Genomic DNA, 19,989 nt, shown 5'->3' on the forward strand with positions numbered 1-19,989 from the left:
TGTCATTTAAAGTAATACTTTATTTCTAATCTAGATAAAAAAAATATACTGAAAGCTAAGAATTTTTTATTGATTTTCTCAGATTATTTTAATTATAGAAAATTTTACTGATAATTAATGCCTCCTAATTACAATTTTGAGATAATGCACATCGATATAACTTTGATATAATAGTAACTAATTCATTTGAATTTTATGACCTTTCCTTTTTCTTCTATTCGCATTTTAATAAATAGAAATAACTGCAAAGTTATGATTAATCAAAAAAAAAATTCAAAATATTCTAGATTACTAAATTTGTAATATTTATGAAGAATAAATTTTGGAAATAAATCATTAGATCTTCAATTATTTTAGTTTTTTATTTTTGCTGATTTCACAAGTCAAACTAAACAATATAAAAAAAAATTAAAAAACGTAAAATAGTTTTCATCATTTTTTAAAATAATACCAGTTCAATATAGCGTATTTGTGAAAACATCGCTAAACGCTTCTACTCAATTTGTAAGCACTTTTACTCATTTTTTCTAATAAAATGGAATTAAAAAAATCAGGGTTTTTTGAAAATAAATAGAAAATCCAAATCAAGAAAATAAAGATATTCCAATATCGGGAAATCAGGGCAAAATGGGTTAAGTGTTTATTTATTTACTTTTACATATTTTACCACGACAAGGGGGGGGGGGGGGTTGATAAAAACATTTTCTAAATTTTGAGAGGAATATATAAATGAAGGATAATAAAAAATAATTATAAAAAGTGGCTATATTTTAATTATATTAAATAGGTGTATTATTCAATTTTCTCATTCATTTTGTAAATTGCAAAAATTTTTAGGCCCGGCCATACCTCCCATATTCTAAGAGTGAGGTGGGATTTTTAATGACTAAAGGATAAAAAGCGGGAAAGCGCCACAACTGCAATCCTTTTATATATTAATATTGGTGAATAATTTTTTTCAAATTATAATTTACAAATTTTGAATTTGAATATAAAGTCAAAATATATAAAAATTAGATCCAAATCTACATATTTATCGGAAGGAATTTATTTTATTTAAAAGTTTATTATATATGAAATAAATTTTAACTCTTCGCAATTCATGTCAAAATTCTGCTTTATCATTAATTCGGCCTCTAATAAATCAAATGAGACCGAAGAAAAATTTTTTCGCCTAATCATATTCATTAAACTCATTTCTGAGCCAGCATTTGAATGTAGAATTAAAAATAAATTTTTAGATATTTTTTAGGCTTATATTTACATTTTTATTTAATTCTTTCTAAATATTCTAACTTGATCGTATCATTCAAAATCAAAGGTTTAAGCTATTTATATCTATAATTACCATAATAGTTTGATAATTCTGAGTAACTTCTTTATATGCTTCAACTTGTGTATCACAGAGGAATAAACAAGATTTATATATTTTAATATCAGCGCCGTTAAATTTGGCGGCTGAATAGTTCTACGAACTAATTGTAAATTATATCATTATTTCTTGCTTTATTTGTACCAATTGAGTATTTAAACGAGTATAGTAGCTCGTAAAAGGAAAAAACTATTGGTAACAAAATTTTGGCAAATCTATGATTTAAGCGACGGAAATAATTTATTCAGAAAATTTTATCGATGTTCCGTATTAATTATAATTTAATTCGTTTAAGAGACAGTATAAAGAAAAAGTTTATTAGCAAAATAAGAAAAATTGCCTAATTTGGCATTATTGATAGAATGGAAAATAGCTGGTTTGCGCTAATATTTATTAATTCTTCAGTCATTTTTTTCACACACAAAACGGTAATCGTACTATAAGAGAAATAAAATCTATATCTCCCATTAAAGCGTAAAACCAACCAAATTTCTGGAAGCATTTAATCTGGAACTTAAATCAATAATTGAAATTTATTACATTGATTATTCAATTCATTAGATAGTTTTTCGATAAAATAAGATAAAATTGCCACGATTGGCAACATGCGAAAAAAAACAAATATTTTTGGGTGAGCTCATACCATAGAAATGCCAGATTAGTACTTACTATTCCATCAATCCGTTTTTCTAGTCAATAAACAAAAACTAATTTTAATAAGAGAAATAGACAGTAGCAACCTTTAAGTATGAACAGGGTTGCCATGTCTCTCCCCATCAGCGGGACTCCCGCAATTTTTTAGTTTACACGCAAATATCTCTCTCCCGCAAAACTACGGCAATTGGAAATCTCCGGCAAAAATCTACCGCAATTTAATTTCTCCCGCGATTTTTAAAAAAAAGTATTTTAAACGTTTTTAATATGTAAATAATAATTTTGAGACATTAATTGATTATTTTTATATTTTTAAATTAAATTTTAAATATTTATTCGAAAAACATGTCTAGTTTGTAAATTTCTTTCTATCCTGTTTTATTTTTATCCAATAATAAATCAACATTATTTCATTAATATTAGTCAGTACAGGGGAGTATATCAACATCGATTGCAATACAAAAATATTCTCAAAATGAAACTATATTTGCGGAAATCGTATACATCTATTATGTAGTTCAACATTCACAGAGCTCTATATATATCATTACAATGTGGGTAGAATCTTTTTCTCATGATATTTAACGACTCCAATATAAGTGCAAACCTTACTTGTGGCAATAAAAATGAGCAAGGCTATCACAATGTTTTGGTACCTGAATCCTAGAGGTCAATTCTAGACGATTTGAAAGATGGGCATCCATATGCAATTCTAACAAATGTATCTAATAATGGAAATATTAAAACATTTCCCTCGATCCTTTGCAATTTCAACAAGAATAAGAACATTTCAATAAAACTGTTAAAAAAAAGTCCTCAAATAGTGAAAAATCCAACGATGTAGCTAGCCACATAAGGGTAATATAGCTGATTCAAGGTTATCAATGATTTGCATGCCAGCTTTCTGCGCTGATAATGCCTCTGTAAATTTGGGCCAAAACTAAAGTTACCGAATTGAGGCAGCACAAATGAATTATTACCAATTGGCTGTATATGCCATATATACTACATAGTTCTTGCAAGAAGGCAATGAATGTACTGTCTGTGGATGTCGAAATAATTGTGATGAAATATTTTAACGAATTTAGTTCAACTAAAAGAGTTAATGAATTAAAAGAGTTGGTGAAGTGGTCTGACTTGGAATGGTGTGAGTTGTTGCGATATATACCTATCAGGTGGTTGTCATGAATACCTGCCATCGAGAGAATTTTAAAATTTTACAAACCCTTAAAAAAATACTTCTTAAATAAAGATTTTAAAGGCTGTCCTAAAATTTGAAAAAAAATTTCTAATATGAAATGGCAGAAGTATATTTGGGATTCTTTTCACATGTAGGAAATCTACTGCATGCAATTAATATTCAGTTGCAATCAGAATATTCTTTATTAAAAATGATTCACAAAATTATGCTACAGCTCTGTTCATCTCTATATTTAAAAATTGAAAATAAATTTTATGGCGCTATTGCTAAAAATATTATATTAAAATGTTCAAATAATACTCTAATTAATACATATTTAAATAATGCAGATATTTTTATTCAGACAATTTTAGAATATTTACAATCAAAATTTGATTTTAATAACTCTATTTACAATTGTATAAATATTATGACCTTGGAAGAGAAACCATCAATTAAGGTTTTTGTAATTTAATAAATATATTAAAAATACCGAAAGACATTGATGTCTTATTTGAAAAGATTTTAATTCTCTCTATTTTTTATGATTCGCCAAAACTTCTCCTTACCTCATTCTACTCATCCGAGCGCATTTTTAGCCTGAAGAGGACTGCCTGGAAAAAAGGAGAGAAATCGGATTTAACAACATTAGAGAACGAGCTAATGGTTAAATAATGTATAATATGTCATGCCAGGAATATTATAATCTTAATAACGACGATAAACATTTAGTTCTATTATTTAAATCTCAAATAAAATATAATTATGTTTTAGCAAGGGAGCCATAAAATTTATTGTCAATTTTTAACTGTAAAGATGGACACATCTGCAGCATAATTTTGTGAATCTTTGTTAAGATTCTTCCGATTGCAACTGCACATTCTACATGTGAAATCATTCCTAAATATACCTCTGCCATTCATTATAAGGAATAATTTTTAAAGGTTTATAAAATTTTAAAATTCTATCGATGGCCGATATTAGGAACATATCTCAACCAACATTGTGTAGACTCGCTTCTGTAAATACACTCTGTTTTTTCCAAATTCACTTAGGCATTAACAGATCAGAAAGCTGACATGCAATTTATTGATCATCTCGAATCTGATATTATATGGTTAGCTATGTCTTTGGATTTTTCACTATTTGAGGGGAAAAAATTTAATAGTTTTATTGAAATGACCTTAATTTTGTTGAAATAGCGGAAGATCAAGGGAAATCCCTTTAGATGCATCTGTTAGAATTGCATATATATGCCCATCTTTCAAATCGTCAAAAATTGACCTCCTGGATTTAGGTCTTAAAACATTAATGATAGCCTTGCTCATTTGTTCTACAAGTATAATTTTCATTTATATTAGAGTCGTTAAATATTATGGAAAAAAGATTCTACCAACATTGTGATGATAAGTATCTCTGTGAATGTTGTACTACAAGATAAGTACAATTGCCGCAACTGTAGTTGCATCTGTATTATATCTTATTTTGGAGTACCTTATTATGTATTTAAACGTGATACTTGATAATTAAGCGCCTATCCCTATAATGTTATACATACACACGGTAGATTTCCAATTGCGGTCGTTTTGAGGGACATTCGCTTAAAATATATTTTTAATTGTAAAATTAAAATCGTTTTTTATATTTAAAAAAGATCGTTGGTTTTTTTTATAAATTAATATAATTTAATAAATCAAGATTTTATTGTATTTTGAAAAATAGTTACCGACTTTGTATTTATATAACTAATTATAAAAAATAAAAGGCGGATAATTAAATCAATTCAAAATCCCGGCCGAAGGCCGCCCGCAAAAAATTTTTTTTTAGCTTATATTTCTACCGCAATTTTCATGTTTCTCCCACATCTCCCTCAATTTGAAAATTTTGACCTGGCAACCCTGAGTATGAACCAAAAGTTATTAGAATTTTAAAAATTATCAAATTTAGATTGAACAAAGAATCTAAAGAAAGCAATTATAATAAAAAAATTAAATGAAATTATCATTATTTATAAAATCAACTTTTTTCCTTATTTCAAAATATGAGGATAAAGATAAAAGGCTAACTCGATATTTTATACAAAAGAAAATTAAGCTTGGAAACTTTTCCGACAGATGACATAACTTGCGGCAACTTTGGAAAATGTTATATCAAAATGAGATGTATTGGTTATGGTAAAATCAATTAGGTTAGCTAATTATTTTCATCAAGCCGCGAATAGGTTGAGCTATTAATAAAAAAAATTTAGAAAATAATTTTTAAAAAATATAACCAAAAAAAATGATGTATTTTAATTTTATTATTCATGACATGACATGAAGCCACCCAAGCTCATTTACATTGTTATCAAATCAAATGAAAATATAGTATATTAAAAAAATTTAACCAAATTCCAATATTTAAATAATTAATAACCTTAAGGAATTTTAAAGCTATATAACAAAATTAATACAACCAATTTTTTCCCAAATTTTTATAGCAAGGTCAATATCGTAACTTGAACTGCGAACTCATTGGAGGAGCATCATTGAAATTAGAGGGGGGATAGTTAGTTAATTGGAAAGTGGTGAAAGGTATTTTTTTTTAAAATTATTTATATTTGGCAGGAGGTTAAAAGTTTTGAGAGGGTTGATATCATTTATTTAAAAATAATTTTTTTTTTATTGAATATGAAAGTAGAGCATTGTCATAACATATCGTCTAAACCAATAGGTTTGTTTGTTAAATATATAACTGAAGTGTAAATTTTTAAAAGAATCACTGATTTGAACAAAGACTGGTTAAAAATAACCATGGGAAAAAAATCTGACAAAAACACCCCGATATAAATTTATATGCTTTAATAAATAAAAGGAAAATGTAATCCTCGTTTTAAACTTTGCCCTTTAGTGTAATACTTGAGTATTATTTTAATAGTACTTTTCTAATAATGTTGCTCATCAAAAATGATCATATTTGTAAGGGGAAACAACTATATGACTCAAGGGCTAGGAATATGAATTTTAAAATAATTTTATAATGCATGACGAAAGGTAGTTATTTTTGAAATATTAATCGTGGGATTGATGTGGTAGATAAAGAATGTGTCACACACATATAAAAGAATTTGTAAATACCCTCATAAAATCTATATCTTGATGAATGAGTCTTAAGTAACCAGCTAAATTTTATACCAAAGTATCCTATATTTTTGTCACAAAAAAATAATGAAAATAAAATTTTGAGACTATTATATAAAAACAAACAAAATTTTTATTATTGTAGATAAGAATTTAAAAAATTAAACATTCAATGTTATATTAATAGCGATTCCTTTAAGATAATCTAATCTTGATCGATTTTCGAAGTCAGAAACAATTGTTACTATTCTCGCATGTAGATTTCGATATTTTTTTCTCGGGGTAGAGGGTGTTTCACCAGAATTATATTGAGCAATTTTTAACTCTGTCAACCCTTGTTGTTTTTTTAAGCCTAGGAAAAATTATATAGTTTATTAGTAAATCTTTATACTTTTTAAATCATTTTAAAATAATAGATATATAGATAACTTGATATAAATTTCCACATGTCTGGATGGTAACTTGTTAGGAGGGAACTGAAGCATCTATGCCACCCTTCAACCGCGTTGTTGGTTTTCGCTTCCCCGTTCAGTGTTGATTGGTAACAATTCCAGAGTTCAATATTAAACAAAGCAGGTAGTCTGCCTCTTCCAAACGTTTTACCAATATAAGCTTTTTCAAAAGTTTCAATTAGAGGCTGAAGTAACAATTGATTATTAGAATAAAATTCGGAGTTTATTAGTAATTCAAATGTTTCAACTACATTTAAGGGTGGCACAAACGCCAAACAAACCATCATTCTAAGTTGTATATTAAATTCTACATCTGTTTTATATTTATGCGATATTTCTGGATATTTTTGAATGTTTCGCCAAAAGGATTGGCCAAAATGGAAATAGCAACATTTGTGTTGCGAATTGGGAAACACTTCATTGAAAGCTTTTACACTGGCCATTTCAAAATCCGTCATAATTTTTTTTGGAGTTGATATTAAGTTGTCACCTATAATAGTAAATATTCTTTTATAAGTTTCATAATCCTTTCTATTGGTCAATATATATATGAGAGGTAAAACATTATTATTTCTAATCCCATGAATTGTATAAATTTGCATAAATAAAGGTGGCGACGATTTAAATGTACCATCAGAAAACCAATGTTCGCATGAAGCTAAGAAGTCCAAATTTTTTCTTGTTTCAAATATGATAACACGGTCGGGAACCTGACACACATGATAAATAAATAAGCAATTATAATAAAGTGTTTCTTATCGGGCAGCTTATCGCAACAAAAATGAAGGATTTAGTTATATTTGTTCAAAAAATTTATAGAAAATCTTACCGGACCATCATCATGAAGTATGAAATCCTCATATTTATCCGTAATTGAATATTCATGCGGAATTACCAGCTCAATAAGGCTGCTAGGATTCGGAGGTGCCAAACTGTTTGAACTCCGCGTTCGGTGAATTATACGTTTCATAAGATTCGGTGATGGTAGTGCCATTGATATAGAATCACTTAATTGAGATACGTGTTTCGCCACAATAAAGTTTGGAGTTTCCATAGTATTATTCAAAGCTTCATTTTTAATTGAATTGATTATTTTCTTGGTTTCCATTTCGATTGGATTTTCTGGATGATTGTGTATTTCATTATTATCTTTTATCTTACCATTTTTTTTTGTGAGTCGTACGGGACATTTAAAAATATCCTGATTGATACATCTATAATAATTAGTATCTGAGACTACTTTATCCAGGCGGAACAAATAATTTTTAAAGGTTAAGATCTCCTTATTTTTGCTTGATAACATATTTTATAAGACTCCGAAATAAAGAGGAAAGAATGGCGAAAATATTTATAATTTATAACCAAAGGAATGGCACCAGCCAGACGGGAAAATTTTTTTTTTTAAATTTCGGCATTTTTAAAATAGTTATAATTTATCAAATATGTCATTAATTATTTGTTAATTTTTAGTGTAGCTATTTTTTTTATTATATTTTAAAATTATTTAAGATTCAATAAGAACCCATATCAAAATATTATATTTAAATTAATGCCGAGTTATTAAACTAAAAATTTTATCACGCCCCCTCCCCCCCCCTTCAAATAAACAGAAAAGATAAAAAGATATCTATAAAGATTGAAAATAATAAAATTAATAAATATTTTAAATTGGGGAAATCCCTTATTTCACTTAGATGTAATTTATTTTTGAATTGCCATTCAAAATTGATATTCTAAACAGTAATGTTGTAGACTTTATTCATCTACACTGTTTAAGAATAGTGACTGCCAAAACCACGGTTGTGCATTTGACCGATCAAATATAGTTAAAATCAAATAAATATTATTTTATATTGAATATCATCATTTTCTTTAATATTTTTTAATCAATTTTCTTTTTGTCTAAATCTTCAATCGATTTCTGTTTTAGTAAGATTATTGACACAAATAGACCAATTTCTTTCTGAAGAAGAAGTAGATCAAGAAATTGTTAGTAATGTCACTTCTCTTAATGGCCATGATGGTCAAAGCTAATTCCACTGCTTGAGTTTGAAATCTGATTGTTTCTTATGGAAGTTACTGCTATCCCCATGATTTTCTATTAAACAAGCCGCTTTTATTTCTGAAATTTATAATATAGCTTGAAATATTTTGATCACCACCTTGTATGCCTAATTCTTTTATTATATTACATACTTCATTAAATTCACTATGATTAAAATGCTTTCCTTAATATTAGGAACTCAATAAGCATTGTGATCACATTTCACATGTATTTATATCGTTTTTTCTTTTTCAAACATATTTTTATATTCAGATCTTATAGAATATATGACCACTTGACCAGGTCAAATATTCTCCCGTTCAATTGACCCGTCAAAATCTAGTCATTTGACTGGTCATTTGACTGACTTGCTAACCCTGGCCAAAATTGATTGATAAATTTATAAATATTAAGTCATCAGACAATAAATAGGAATGCTACCCAGATATCAATTTCGCCAATAAATATCAAGATTTAACTAATAAACTCAATGATTAATATATTGATAAAGCTGAGTTCCTTGTGCGCGATTATTATAAAATAAGAACTTCGAAGGAAAGGATAGGATAGCGAAAAAAGTGTATTTCAATAACAAATTTCATAAACCAGTCTAAGTTAATTAATCATTGTAAAAATTTTTTAAGGTTATAAGAAAATTACAAACTATGTGAATTAAAAAAATATTATTCAAATAATATAATTATAAAAAAATGATTCAAAATAAATTAGTCATTATTAGCAATTACCGCAATATTAAATTCTCTATAATATCTTCGAGATATATGTTTCGCGAAATAATTGTCGCTACATTGTCTTCGCGATTTGGGTTTCGCGATAATAATTTCGCTATAAAATTTTCGCGATTAATGATTCGCGATAAAAGTTTCGCGGTAATGTATTCGCTTAAAATGTTTCGCGATAAAAGTTTCGCTATAAAATTTTCGCGATTATTGATTCGCGATAAAAGTTTCGCGGTAATGTATTCGCATTAAAGGTTTCGCGATATCGCTATAAAAAATTCACGATATTTGTTTCGCTATATTGTATTCGCGGTAATGTATTCGCTATAAAGGTTTCGCGATAAAGGTTTCGCTATAAAAAATTCGCGATATTGCATTCGCGGAATAGTATTCGCTATTATGGATTCGCGATAAAAGTTTCGCTATAAAATCCATTCGCGATAAACGACATTCGCGATAAACGACATTCGCGATAAACGACATTCGCGATAAAAGTTTCGCGAAAAAGTGTTTCGCGATAAAATTTTCGCTGAATTGACATGGAACCTTTGGTATGGGACTATTCCTGTATTGACCCCTTGGCCCCATCCAACCACGCCATCAACATCCTTGACCAGAAGGAACAACTTAAAACTTCTAAATACACAGAAATAATGAACGATCATTGCTTTATCCCAATCATATCAACCACTCTTGGCACCTTCGGCAAACTCGCCTTAGCATTTTTCAAAAACTTAGAATCACAAATCAGCAAACTCTCAGAAGAATCTCGAGAGCGTTTTTTTCTTCGTCAACGACTATCCATAGCGATTCTCAAAGCTAATTATATCAGTTTCAATGGTAGTCTTCTAGCCAAAGAGCTATCCTAAACAACACTTACGTCCCTTTTTCATTTTGTTTCCCTGCGCCACACCATCTCCGTTCTTTTTTTTTAATAGTATTATTATATATTATAATAATATATTTTTTAATATATTTTTGTTTTATAAAAAATTGTTTTCTTTGTTTGTTTTGGATGATGAAAAATAAAGGTTATTTATTAGGAGGATCTAAAAAAAAAAAAAAAAAAAAGATTTTATATTAAAAAATTTTATTTTTAGAAATGTCTTGTATTGTTTTAATTATTTATATGCCAGTTTATTTTGTATTCATATAATAAATGACAAAATATGAAATTCAGAATAATTGTTCAGAGTTAAGGCCCGCAAATTGGGGGGGGGGGGGTATGGGGGGCGAGTTGAGCCCCTTGAGATTGCAAAGGCTAGCGACGCCCCTGCTCCAAAAATATATAAAAATAATTATATGATATTTTAAAATTTTATAAATACTAATTCGTTCACTTATTTAGATACTAAACAATAAATATATTCACATAATTTATAAAACCATAATATACAAAACATGCATACAATACAAATTATTCGTGATCAAATTATTTTAAAATTGTTCTATGGCCGTCAGCTATCTTGGATTAATTTTTTTTGATATGAAATGTTTGGTCGTCGATCGTTACATCTCTCTCATACTCCATTATCCAATCCTGTAGTCACAAACTTTAGATTGCCCAAATGGCTTTAACATTGAATGGCCTTCGAGGATCCCGTTATCTCTTATACGGCCACACCGTCATCATAACACAATTCATTGCCATCATTTTTCACCAATTGTACACATGCGGACAACCCACAAGGCGTTAATCGTTGAACGGTTCTTGAATAATCTGTTATCGCTTGAACTACATGAGGTCATTGTAACTACCACCAATTTACTCCAGATCCATCCTCCTCCTTATCATCATTAACTGAGTAGTCATCTCAACTTGTCCATATCGATGGGACTTATCAATGTACTGCCCCCTTTTTAATTTGGTTCTGCTGGGTAACTACCCTAGAGTATTTTCGATGTAGCACATAATGCCAGCCATACTTACACATCCACATATTCCTAAATATCATCTATGGTTATATCTGCTAGCCTATAGCCCCATCTTAATTATATAACAACTTTTAATTAACAGGTTTTTTATCAGCATCGATTTTCTAATATATTCCTTACTTAGAATATTAATTATCATATTCCATAAACCCAATCTTAGTGTAAGTGTCAGTTTTCAGAATATTAAAAGTTCCATAATATTCAATTCATAGATTTCATATCATTTATCCAAATTCAGTCAAATTCCAATAATCCCAATTTCTTTAATTTTAGTTTCCATATTTCTCATAATAGTTTTTTCTGTATATTTAATATTTCATATCAGAAATATAATTTTAAATGAAAACGATGAATATCTTATTCAAATTAGAATAGTTATTACGATATTATTTAATATTACAGACTATGTAAATGATTATTAAAGAAAATATATATAATTGAGATTTTGTGAATATTATATCATTTTTCCATTTTTGGAAAGAATTCTTTTTTAATTTTTATTTTCGCTTTAACCCTTTACCTTTTAATATTTAGGACTTATTATTTAATAATTATGTTGGATCATGTAATATGGTGATAGTAAAATTATTTAAATATATAAGCTGATTATTAATTTTCAGTTCTTTCTACATCAATCTATTCTTCAATTGTTACCTAAATTTTGCTTTTTATAGTGGTGTCAAAGAGAGAATGTGTTCCTGGGCCACTAAAATTTCAGCCTAATGCCAGGCAATGTTACATGGAGACAAGGAGTGGTTTCAAATCTCATTCTAATGCAAAAATTCAAGAAATAAAAAGGTAAGAAAAATATTTCGAGAAATGTAATTAAAATTTAAAGGACATATTTTTTTTTGAAAAAAGGAAAAAAATTATCGTTTAAAATTAAGTTTACTTTGGTTAAGAAAGATATTTAGAATTATATAAATCAAATTTTGAAGATGTAGATTGAAAAAGTAAGAAATTATTTTACAGTAGCACAATTTTTCGGACTATATTTGTAATTATTTTTAAGATTAAGATACAAAATTAAATATAACTTGATAATATTTAGCAAAATATTAGGTTGTTGATTAACCAAAATTTTCAAACAGAGAAACGGCTTTCATCATTAGAAAATTTATGCCGCAATCGAGCTCAATTAGAGATTGGAATATTATTTTGATCATTAATAAGATTTGAGATCAAGCATGCAACATTGTCAGCGGCTTTTCAACAACGTGTGTGCGAAAAACTATAATGATTAGATTTCATTGGTTGTTTAGAAACGTGGTGGTGAAAACCATAATGATTAGGTTCAGTGGTTGTTCTACAACGTATGTGAGAAAACCTTAATGATTAGATTTCATTGGTTTTTCAACAACGTATGCGTGTAAAGAGTAAATGAGAAGAAAATAAATAGATATTATGGTTGGCTTTAAAACTTAGTTCAAAAGTGAATAAAATATTAGGAAATAAAAGCTCAAATATTTTTTTACAAATGTATATATATTTTGGTATATAAATTTAGAATTAAGAGAATTTTAGATTAAAGATAATCAAGAGAATTTTAGATTTAAATTCAGCTTTAGACATGATTACCAAAAGATGATGATTAAAATAGCTAAAGGACGACTACAGGCAAGTTCAATAAAGATATAGTTGTAGGTTAATTGAGGGTAAAAGGGTAGTTGAATTTAACATAATTATATAAATTATTTTGTATATTTGGACTATGAATAATTAATTTAAGATTTAGAAAGAGATAAGTTAAACAATTTAATAGATATGTTAGGCAAAATTAGATTAGAGGAGCCAAAAGATGATGATTAAAATAGCTAAAGGACGACTACAGGCAAGTTCAATAAAGATATAGTTGTAGGTTAATTGAGGGTAAAAGGGTAGTTGAATTTAACATAATTATATAAATTATTTTTATTTGGACTATGAATAATTAATTTAAGATTTAGAAAGAGATAAGTTAAACAATTTAATAGATATGTTAGGCAAAATTAGATTAGAGGAGATAATCTTAGGCATTAAGATGAATTTGATATATTTATATATTTTATAAGTATATCGGACTATGTTTTAAATTTAAGAATGAATTTAAGAAAAAGTAATAAAATATTTCAGAAGTTATAAAGGTTGAATAGAATATTTTAGGTAGAAATTTAAGAAACGATTTAGACATTAAGACTAAAGATTAAGATCAAGTTAGGATAAACAAATAATACAACCGATATATCGGCGAAAGCAAATGCGGAGGTTATTGGCACTAGAATTAGTGGAAACAATCATTAATCGCTGACGTATCACCAATTGTTTTCCGAAATTTTAGTTTGAGATACGGAAGTCAACGATCATAGGGACAAGAATTCGTGAAAACAATGATTAATCGCAGACCAATTATCGTCCAATCGTTTACCGAGAAAAGTGCTAATCATTAGTTACAAGATAACGTTAGAAACAATCAAAGACTAGGATAATTTCTCAAAAGAATTTAAGATGGACCTTAGTAGAAACAAAGTGGTAAAGAATGACTAGTATCAATTGACTAGCAATTGTGAATCATTGAAAATCAAGCATTAATCTGGTTCGTCAATCGCTTACAGAGTTAAAGAGCTAATCGTCTACCGAGGGTTGACATTCAACAGAAGATAAGATTCAAAAATTTCAAACTGTTATAAAAGAAATAAATTTGCAAAAGCAATAAAGTGGTAATTGAACACAAACAGTTATTAGAAGCTAAGAATACGAGACAAGAAACAGCCGTCGTTAGAACTTAGAAGACAAGTTCATAAATGACTAATACAAGTCATCGGATAAGTAATAAATAAAGAAGCCTTGAAGTTAATTAAAGCAGAAATAGAAAGGAAGTTGGTCATTTGCAGAATGGTGGGTCTAACTTAATTGGAAGGGTTTTGTAATACTTAGATGAGGACGAAAAATGTCTTATCCAAATTAGAAAAATTATTACAATATTATTTAATATTACAGACTATATAAATGATTATTAAGAAAAGATATATAATTGAGATTTTGTGAATATTATACCACTTTTCAATTTCTAGAAAGAATTCTTTTTTAATTTTTACTTTCGCTATAACCCTTTACCTTTTAATTTTTAGGTCTTATTATTTTATATGTTAGATCATGTAATAAAGTGATAGTAAAATTATTTATTCATATTTAAATATATATGCTGATTAATATTTTTCAGTTATTCCTATTTCAATCTATTCACCAATTGTTACCTCAATAATGCTTATTATAAGAACTTCAAATTTTCATATTTTTCGAATCCATATTCATTTGTTAAATTATAATCCATTATCAATAAAGGACATCAATCCAAAATTAATTTCCAATCGCACCATTAACATTGTTTTAATTTAATCATTCATATATACCATAATAATATACTTTTTTGTTTGCAATTTAATTTAAATTATTTTAGATTAAATAAGATCACCAATTATAATTTATTTAGATCACCATACCATTTTAACAACAAAACTTTCATATCTATGATTCAAAAATTTCAATTTGATACTAATAATTATTATAATCAAGCTATCCCATTAACATTCCATCATCTAGTGACCACATATTCATTGTACTTATTTTCTCATTCATTTATATAGAAAACAACATACATTCACATAATTATAGAAATCCATAACATACGAAATATACATACAATACAAAGCATTCGTGTTCAAATCATTACGTGATACGTGATATATAGCGCTTTTGCCCTCTAACGTTGAAGATTCAACAGAGCTACGCTAGGTTTTCCTCATTTCCATCTAATTGGAACAATTTAATTTGGGTATAAAAATAAAAATATGAGGAGCCCTCCACACGTTTGTGGGCAAGCCGCACGTACTTGTAGGCACAACATTTCGAAAAATGTTGCTTAAACCTCTATAGGCTTTAATTTAGAAGGAGTGGGACAAAGAAAAAGCCTATACCCGAGAACTACAGTATAATTTAATTACTTTAAAGGTGGGTGATGGCTGATTTTAAGCTTAATTTCTTTAATGTAAGTTATATCTGTAAATAAATATGATTAAAATAAAATAATATTTACCACCGGATCCATGTTCAAATCATTCTAGAACTGTTTTCTGGCCATCAGCTGATGGATTGACTTTTTTGATGTGGAATGTTTGGTAGCTATTCATTACAAATTTATCATAATATTTTTGAAACTTTAATAAATCCTAAACCCGAAATACCTAATATTTTATTATTTTTGTTTTAATATGAATAAAATTAAAATCTATTTAAAAAGGCGAATTAAATTATATTCCATTTAATATAATTAATGTTAAAATATTATATTTCAGAATTCAATAATAATTTTTTTTAAACTTAAATTATTTATCGACTCTATTGACTTTTACACGTACGTATTTATAAATGTCTTATATGTATATGATATTAGAATGCATACATTTTATGAAGAATTTAAATTAGTAATTTTATTAGGTTAATCATATTGGTTATTCCATGAAAATAAAGTTCGATCAAAATTATTATCTTCTTCTGCTAGTGCTCTATACCATAAACACCAAGTACAGTAGTATTCTACTAGTATAATTAAAATTAAAACTTAAAAATTAACTTTTGTTTTGGCCCTTAAACATCTTTTAAATTAAGGAATAATTTTTAATAGATGAAGCCGTAGACTTGACGCAAAAAATCTTTTATACATACAGCAGACCATGTAAAGCATAAATCTTCAATAATATATAGGAATCGAATTTTCTTAAAATTATATTTAATTAAATAAACATAATATAGAAAAGGGGGCACTGGGGTTCATAAGTGTAGCGGGGTGGGGGTTGGGTCACCCACTTAGGAAATTTGTAAGTTCTCATAAATATCATTTTAAGCTAGTAAATTTTTTCACCCCTCCTACCCCACCCCTCCCCCAATAATTAATACAATATATCATTATAAACGATAATTTGAAAAAAACGTAAATTTTTTTTAAGAATTATACTACAATTAAAAAATTTTTTAAAAAAGCATTTTTACAAATAATAAAAAGAGAGCAAAAACAAAACCATTATTTATAAAATGCAACAGCCAAACGCTTGCAACAGTTAATCTTAAAAATCTCCAATAAAATTAGTGGGGGAAAAACAATTCTAGTGCCTCTCCCCTCCCCCAGCAAAATCTATAGCTAAGGTTAGTTATCTATCGTATTTTGCACACTCAGATTTTGCATTGTAATAGTGTGGGAGACAGGGCCTTACAACTACTATTTTTAAAATCGCTTATAACTTCCGTATAATTTTATATATTGAGATGTAAAAACGTTATTTACAATTACAACTATATACTATTAAAAATAAAAACCCTCATTCTTTAAAAAAAGAATTGGGACTACAGGTTGGCAAAAAACACGAATAATTATATTTAAAATAGTAATTTGAATTTTATGTATTAAAACATTAATTTAATTGGATTCTAATGTAAGGGCTCTTATTATTCAGCCTATATTTTTTTTAAATATTTAAATTTCCGCTTGATATATGCCCAAGGGAAGAGATAACGATAGGTAAAATAATATAATTTATTAATTTAGAATTTTTTTTTCTCAGCTATATCAATAGGATGAGAATTTACATTTTTTTGGAAGAAGAGACGCATGTGAAATCCCAAATTAAGGATTTACATAAAGAGCAACTTACAAAAGTTGAACTATCTGATTTTGGCCATCAACTGTATAAATTAGTCCGGATGTTTGGTATTGGGACTCTCGTAGGAGAAAGGCAAATTACTTAATTATTACCTGCGTACCTTGACTATATATAATGACAATGTCTCTTTTTGGAATCAACAGATATTTTACATTTTATCCACATGTGGTTGAACGATTACATTCAATTCGGTGGCCTATGAGAACTCTTAATTATTCCTCTGAGAGGTTATCCAGGTTACGACTTGGTAATCATGCAACCATTCATAACCACTAGCACAAAAAGCATTTTTCTAATAGTTGATTTTTTTCAAAAGATAGTTTGATAAGAGTATTTTTATAATTATAGGTTCAAAATTGATTGATGTGCTCTAACTGTGGGAAAAATAGTTCCATGTAAAGCAAAAGATATACAAGCAATCAAGGCAGAATTTAAAAGGTTATATTTAGGAGTTATTAAAAAAGCTATCATGGCGTTGTTCATCACATGATACCAAAAATGAAGAAAGAGATATAAAATTTAACGGATGTAAATCCAAACCTCCCATTTTCTAAGCTAATTACTATTTATTCATGTTTTTTGGAAACTTGTAATCCCAATTGCGTTTTTATAGAATACGCGTTTTTATAATTATCATATGATAGTTTATGATTAGAATATAGTTATATACTAGTGTTGTTAAATGGTTCGATTTGAGCCGATTTTTATAACTCAATATTTTAGCCAGAAAAATATTGCTTAAGCCTCGAGGCTTAGCTAATGGATATATAAATCTTTGTGCCACCTATGACCAAAATCCTAAGTCTTGCATAATAGTTTTCTGGCTGAAATTGAGTTAGCCGTTTTTAAAAATAGGCGCAAATCGAGCCGTTTAACAAGACTATTATATACTATGAGTTAAATAAATCGACAAACTATTTTTAAAAAGATACTATATCCTATTAGTGCACACTAATAAGTTATTAAAATGTTATCTTTTAGATTTCATTTTTGCCAATGTTAACTGAACCCTGCACCCCAGCCATTAAGTTATTCAAGCCTACTTATGAGGTTTCATAAACCACTAAAATTCCTACCTTATAATGGACAGAATGCATTTTAACTTCCTAAGATTAATATTTTATAGAATCAGAATATATAAATTTGAACATAAACTTGATAATTTTATACAAATTTAGGACAATGTATTAATTCTTTGCATATTTTATTACATTTCATGAAATTTGATATTAATTATCCACAAAATATTCCATTATAAAATATAATATATATTTTTTTTAAATGAGTATTAGTGGTTATAAATATCTTGGACCCGGTTTGGCAAGCCCTAGTACTATCTTTACTAATCATGATTAAGATAATATCTAAACACAATAAATATTTGTTAAACCTTCTCAGATAATAATAATAGGGCTCAAACTTGGTTATAGAAGTTATTACTATGTAGGGGAGATCGTGGCACGTGAGGCAATTTCAATATATATTAAAAATAAATTAAGTCTCAAAAAATTATCTCTTCACTTAATTAATAAAAGGCTTGCTATAATGTCACATTTTTTTGACACATTATTTTGACTTATTTTATAAAAAAGTGATATAATATCCGGATTTACATTTGTTGCAGCAGCTTAGCCTATGCTCTCATGGGTTCCTATGAAATGTATATTTTTTTATATCTCTAGTTATTATATGTTATTCAAATTTATTTAAATAAATTAAGTTTTATTATTTGCCGTCATTTTCAAATCTTTTTATAAAGACGGTATATTTATTAATACCAAACCCTCATCTAGCAAGAATATTTTTTATAGGTTGTAAATTACAAATACAAATATATAAAAGTTTATTTTAAAAGATTTTTTGTCAATTTTTTCAAATATTATGAAATTGATATATTAAAAATAGTATATATACAATTCAAATAATTTGATCATATTGAAGGTACAAAATATATAACTCATTAACATATTTTATAAAAATAAAAATTTGGATTCTCCTCTCATCATAATAAAAGTAAATTTGTGACCCACACCTCATAAGTAAGAAAATTTCTGATTTACCCATCTTCAAATAAAGGAGAAAATTCCAACTCAATAGTATTGACGAGCTATCTGCTCGTATGTGGGTAATTAAGATATACTATATATCTATATAGTGACGAAAAATATTTCTCCATATAGTTTCTTACAAAAAAAATTTCGTTATTATTTTTAAAAAATTTTTCCTACTCTACACACGGGTCCTTTGTATGAGTCCGGCTTAAATCACATAATGTCGGAGACAATAGAAAGAATCTGAAATCATAAGCAAACCCCAACCCTTCAAAAGTTGATGTTTAGTAAAATCACAAATTCGGTTCACAGCCGAATTAAGAAATACCCCTTTTTTTAACAATACATAAAAACAATATTTTTTGTCAGGATGATCTTTCTTTTAGGTATTTTTTGTTCAAGAATTTTTTATGCATTTGTTTTTCTTCATTGTATTTTTTCTGAAATCGTTTTTTCCTATTATATTACATTATTTATTTTTGAACTTCTGATTCCACACTATTTGTAGTCATCACCATTTGCTACCCACCATTATTTGTGATTCATCTCCATGATTCTCTGACCACAAATTCCCCGACCGAAGGCCAGGCTATGGTGAAGAAAACATAGAATTAATTATCGCAACACCAAAAGACCACCTGAGTTGAGATTTCAATATTTAAAATTAAATATAAATTTCTATTAGTGGATCTTACTATTTCTTGATATCTTTTTATCTAAATGGAGGAAAGGAGTTTCTGTAGATAGTA

At 27.7% G+C, this 19,989-nt stretch overlaps 1 protein-coding gene across 1 annotated transcript; it reads right to left on the reverse strand.

Moving 5' to 3' along the window:
• Positions 1-6,486: 6,486 nt before the first annotated feature.
• Positions 6,487-8,080, reverse strand: LOC135930657 (uncharacterized). Its single transcript, XM_065467472.1, has 3 exons — positions 7,607-8,080; positions 6,755-7,487; positions 6,487-6,677 (listed from the first exon to the last, which is right to left on the reverse strand). Exons 1-3 carry the CDS (start codon positions 8,078-8,080, stop codon positions 6,487-6,489), a joined length of 1,398 nt encoding a protein of 465 aa, XP_065323544.1.
• Positions 8,081-19,989: the final 11,909 nt, after the last annotated feature.

The sequence above is a fragment of the Gordionus sp. m RMFG-2023 genome, chromosome 1 (assembly GCF_954871325.1).
Source record: "Gordionus sp. m RMFG-2023 chromosome 1, tfGorSpeb1-WG-v2, whole genome shotgun sequence".
Taxonomy (NCBI): Eukaryota; Metazoa; Nematomorpha; class Gordioida; order Chordodea; family Parachordodidae; genus Gordionus; species Gordionus sp. m RMFG-2023.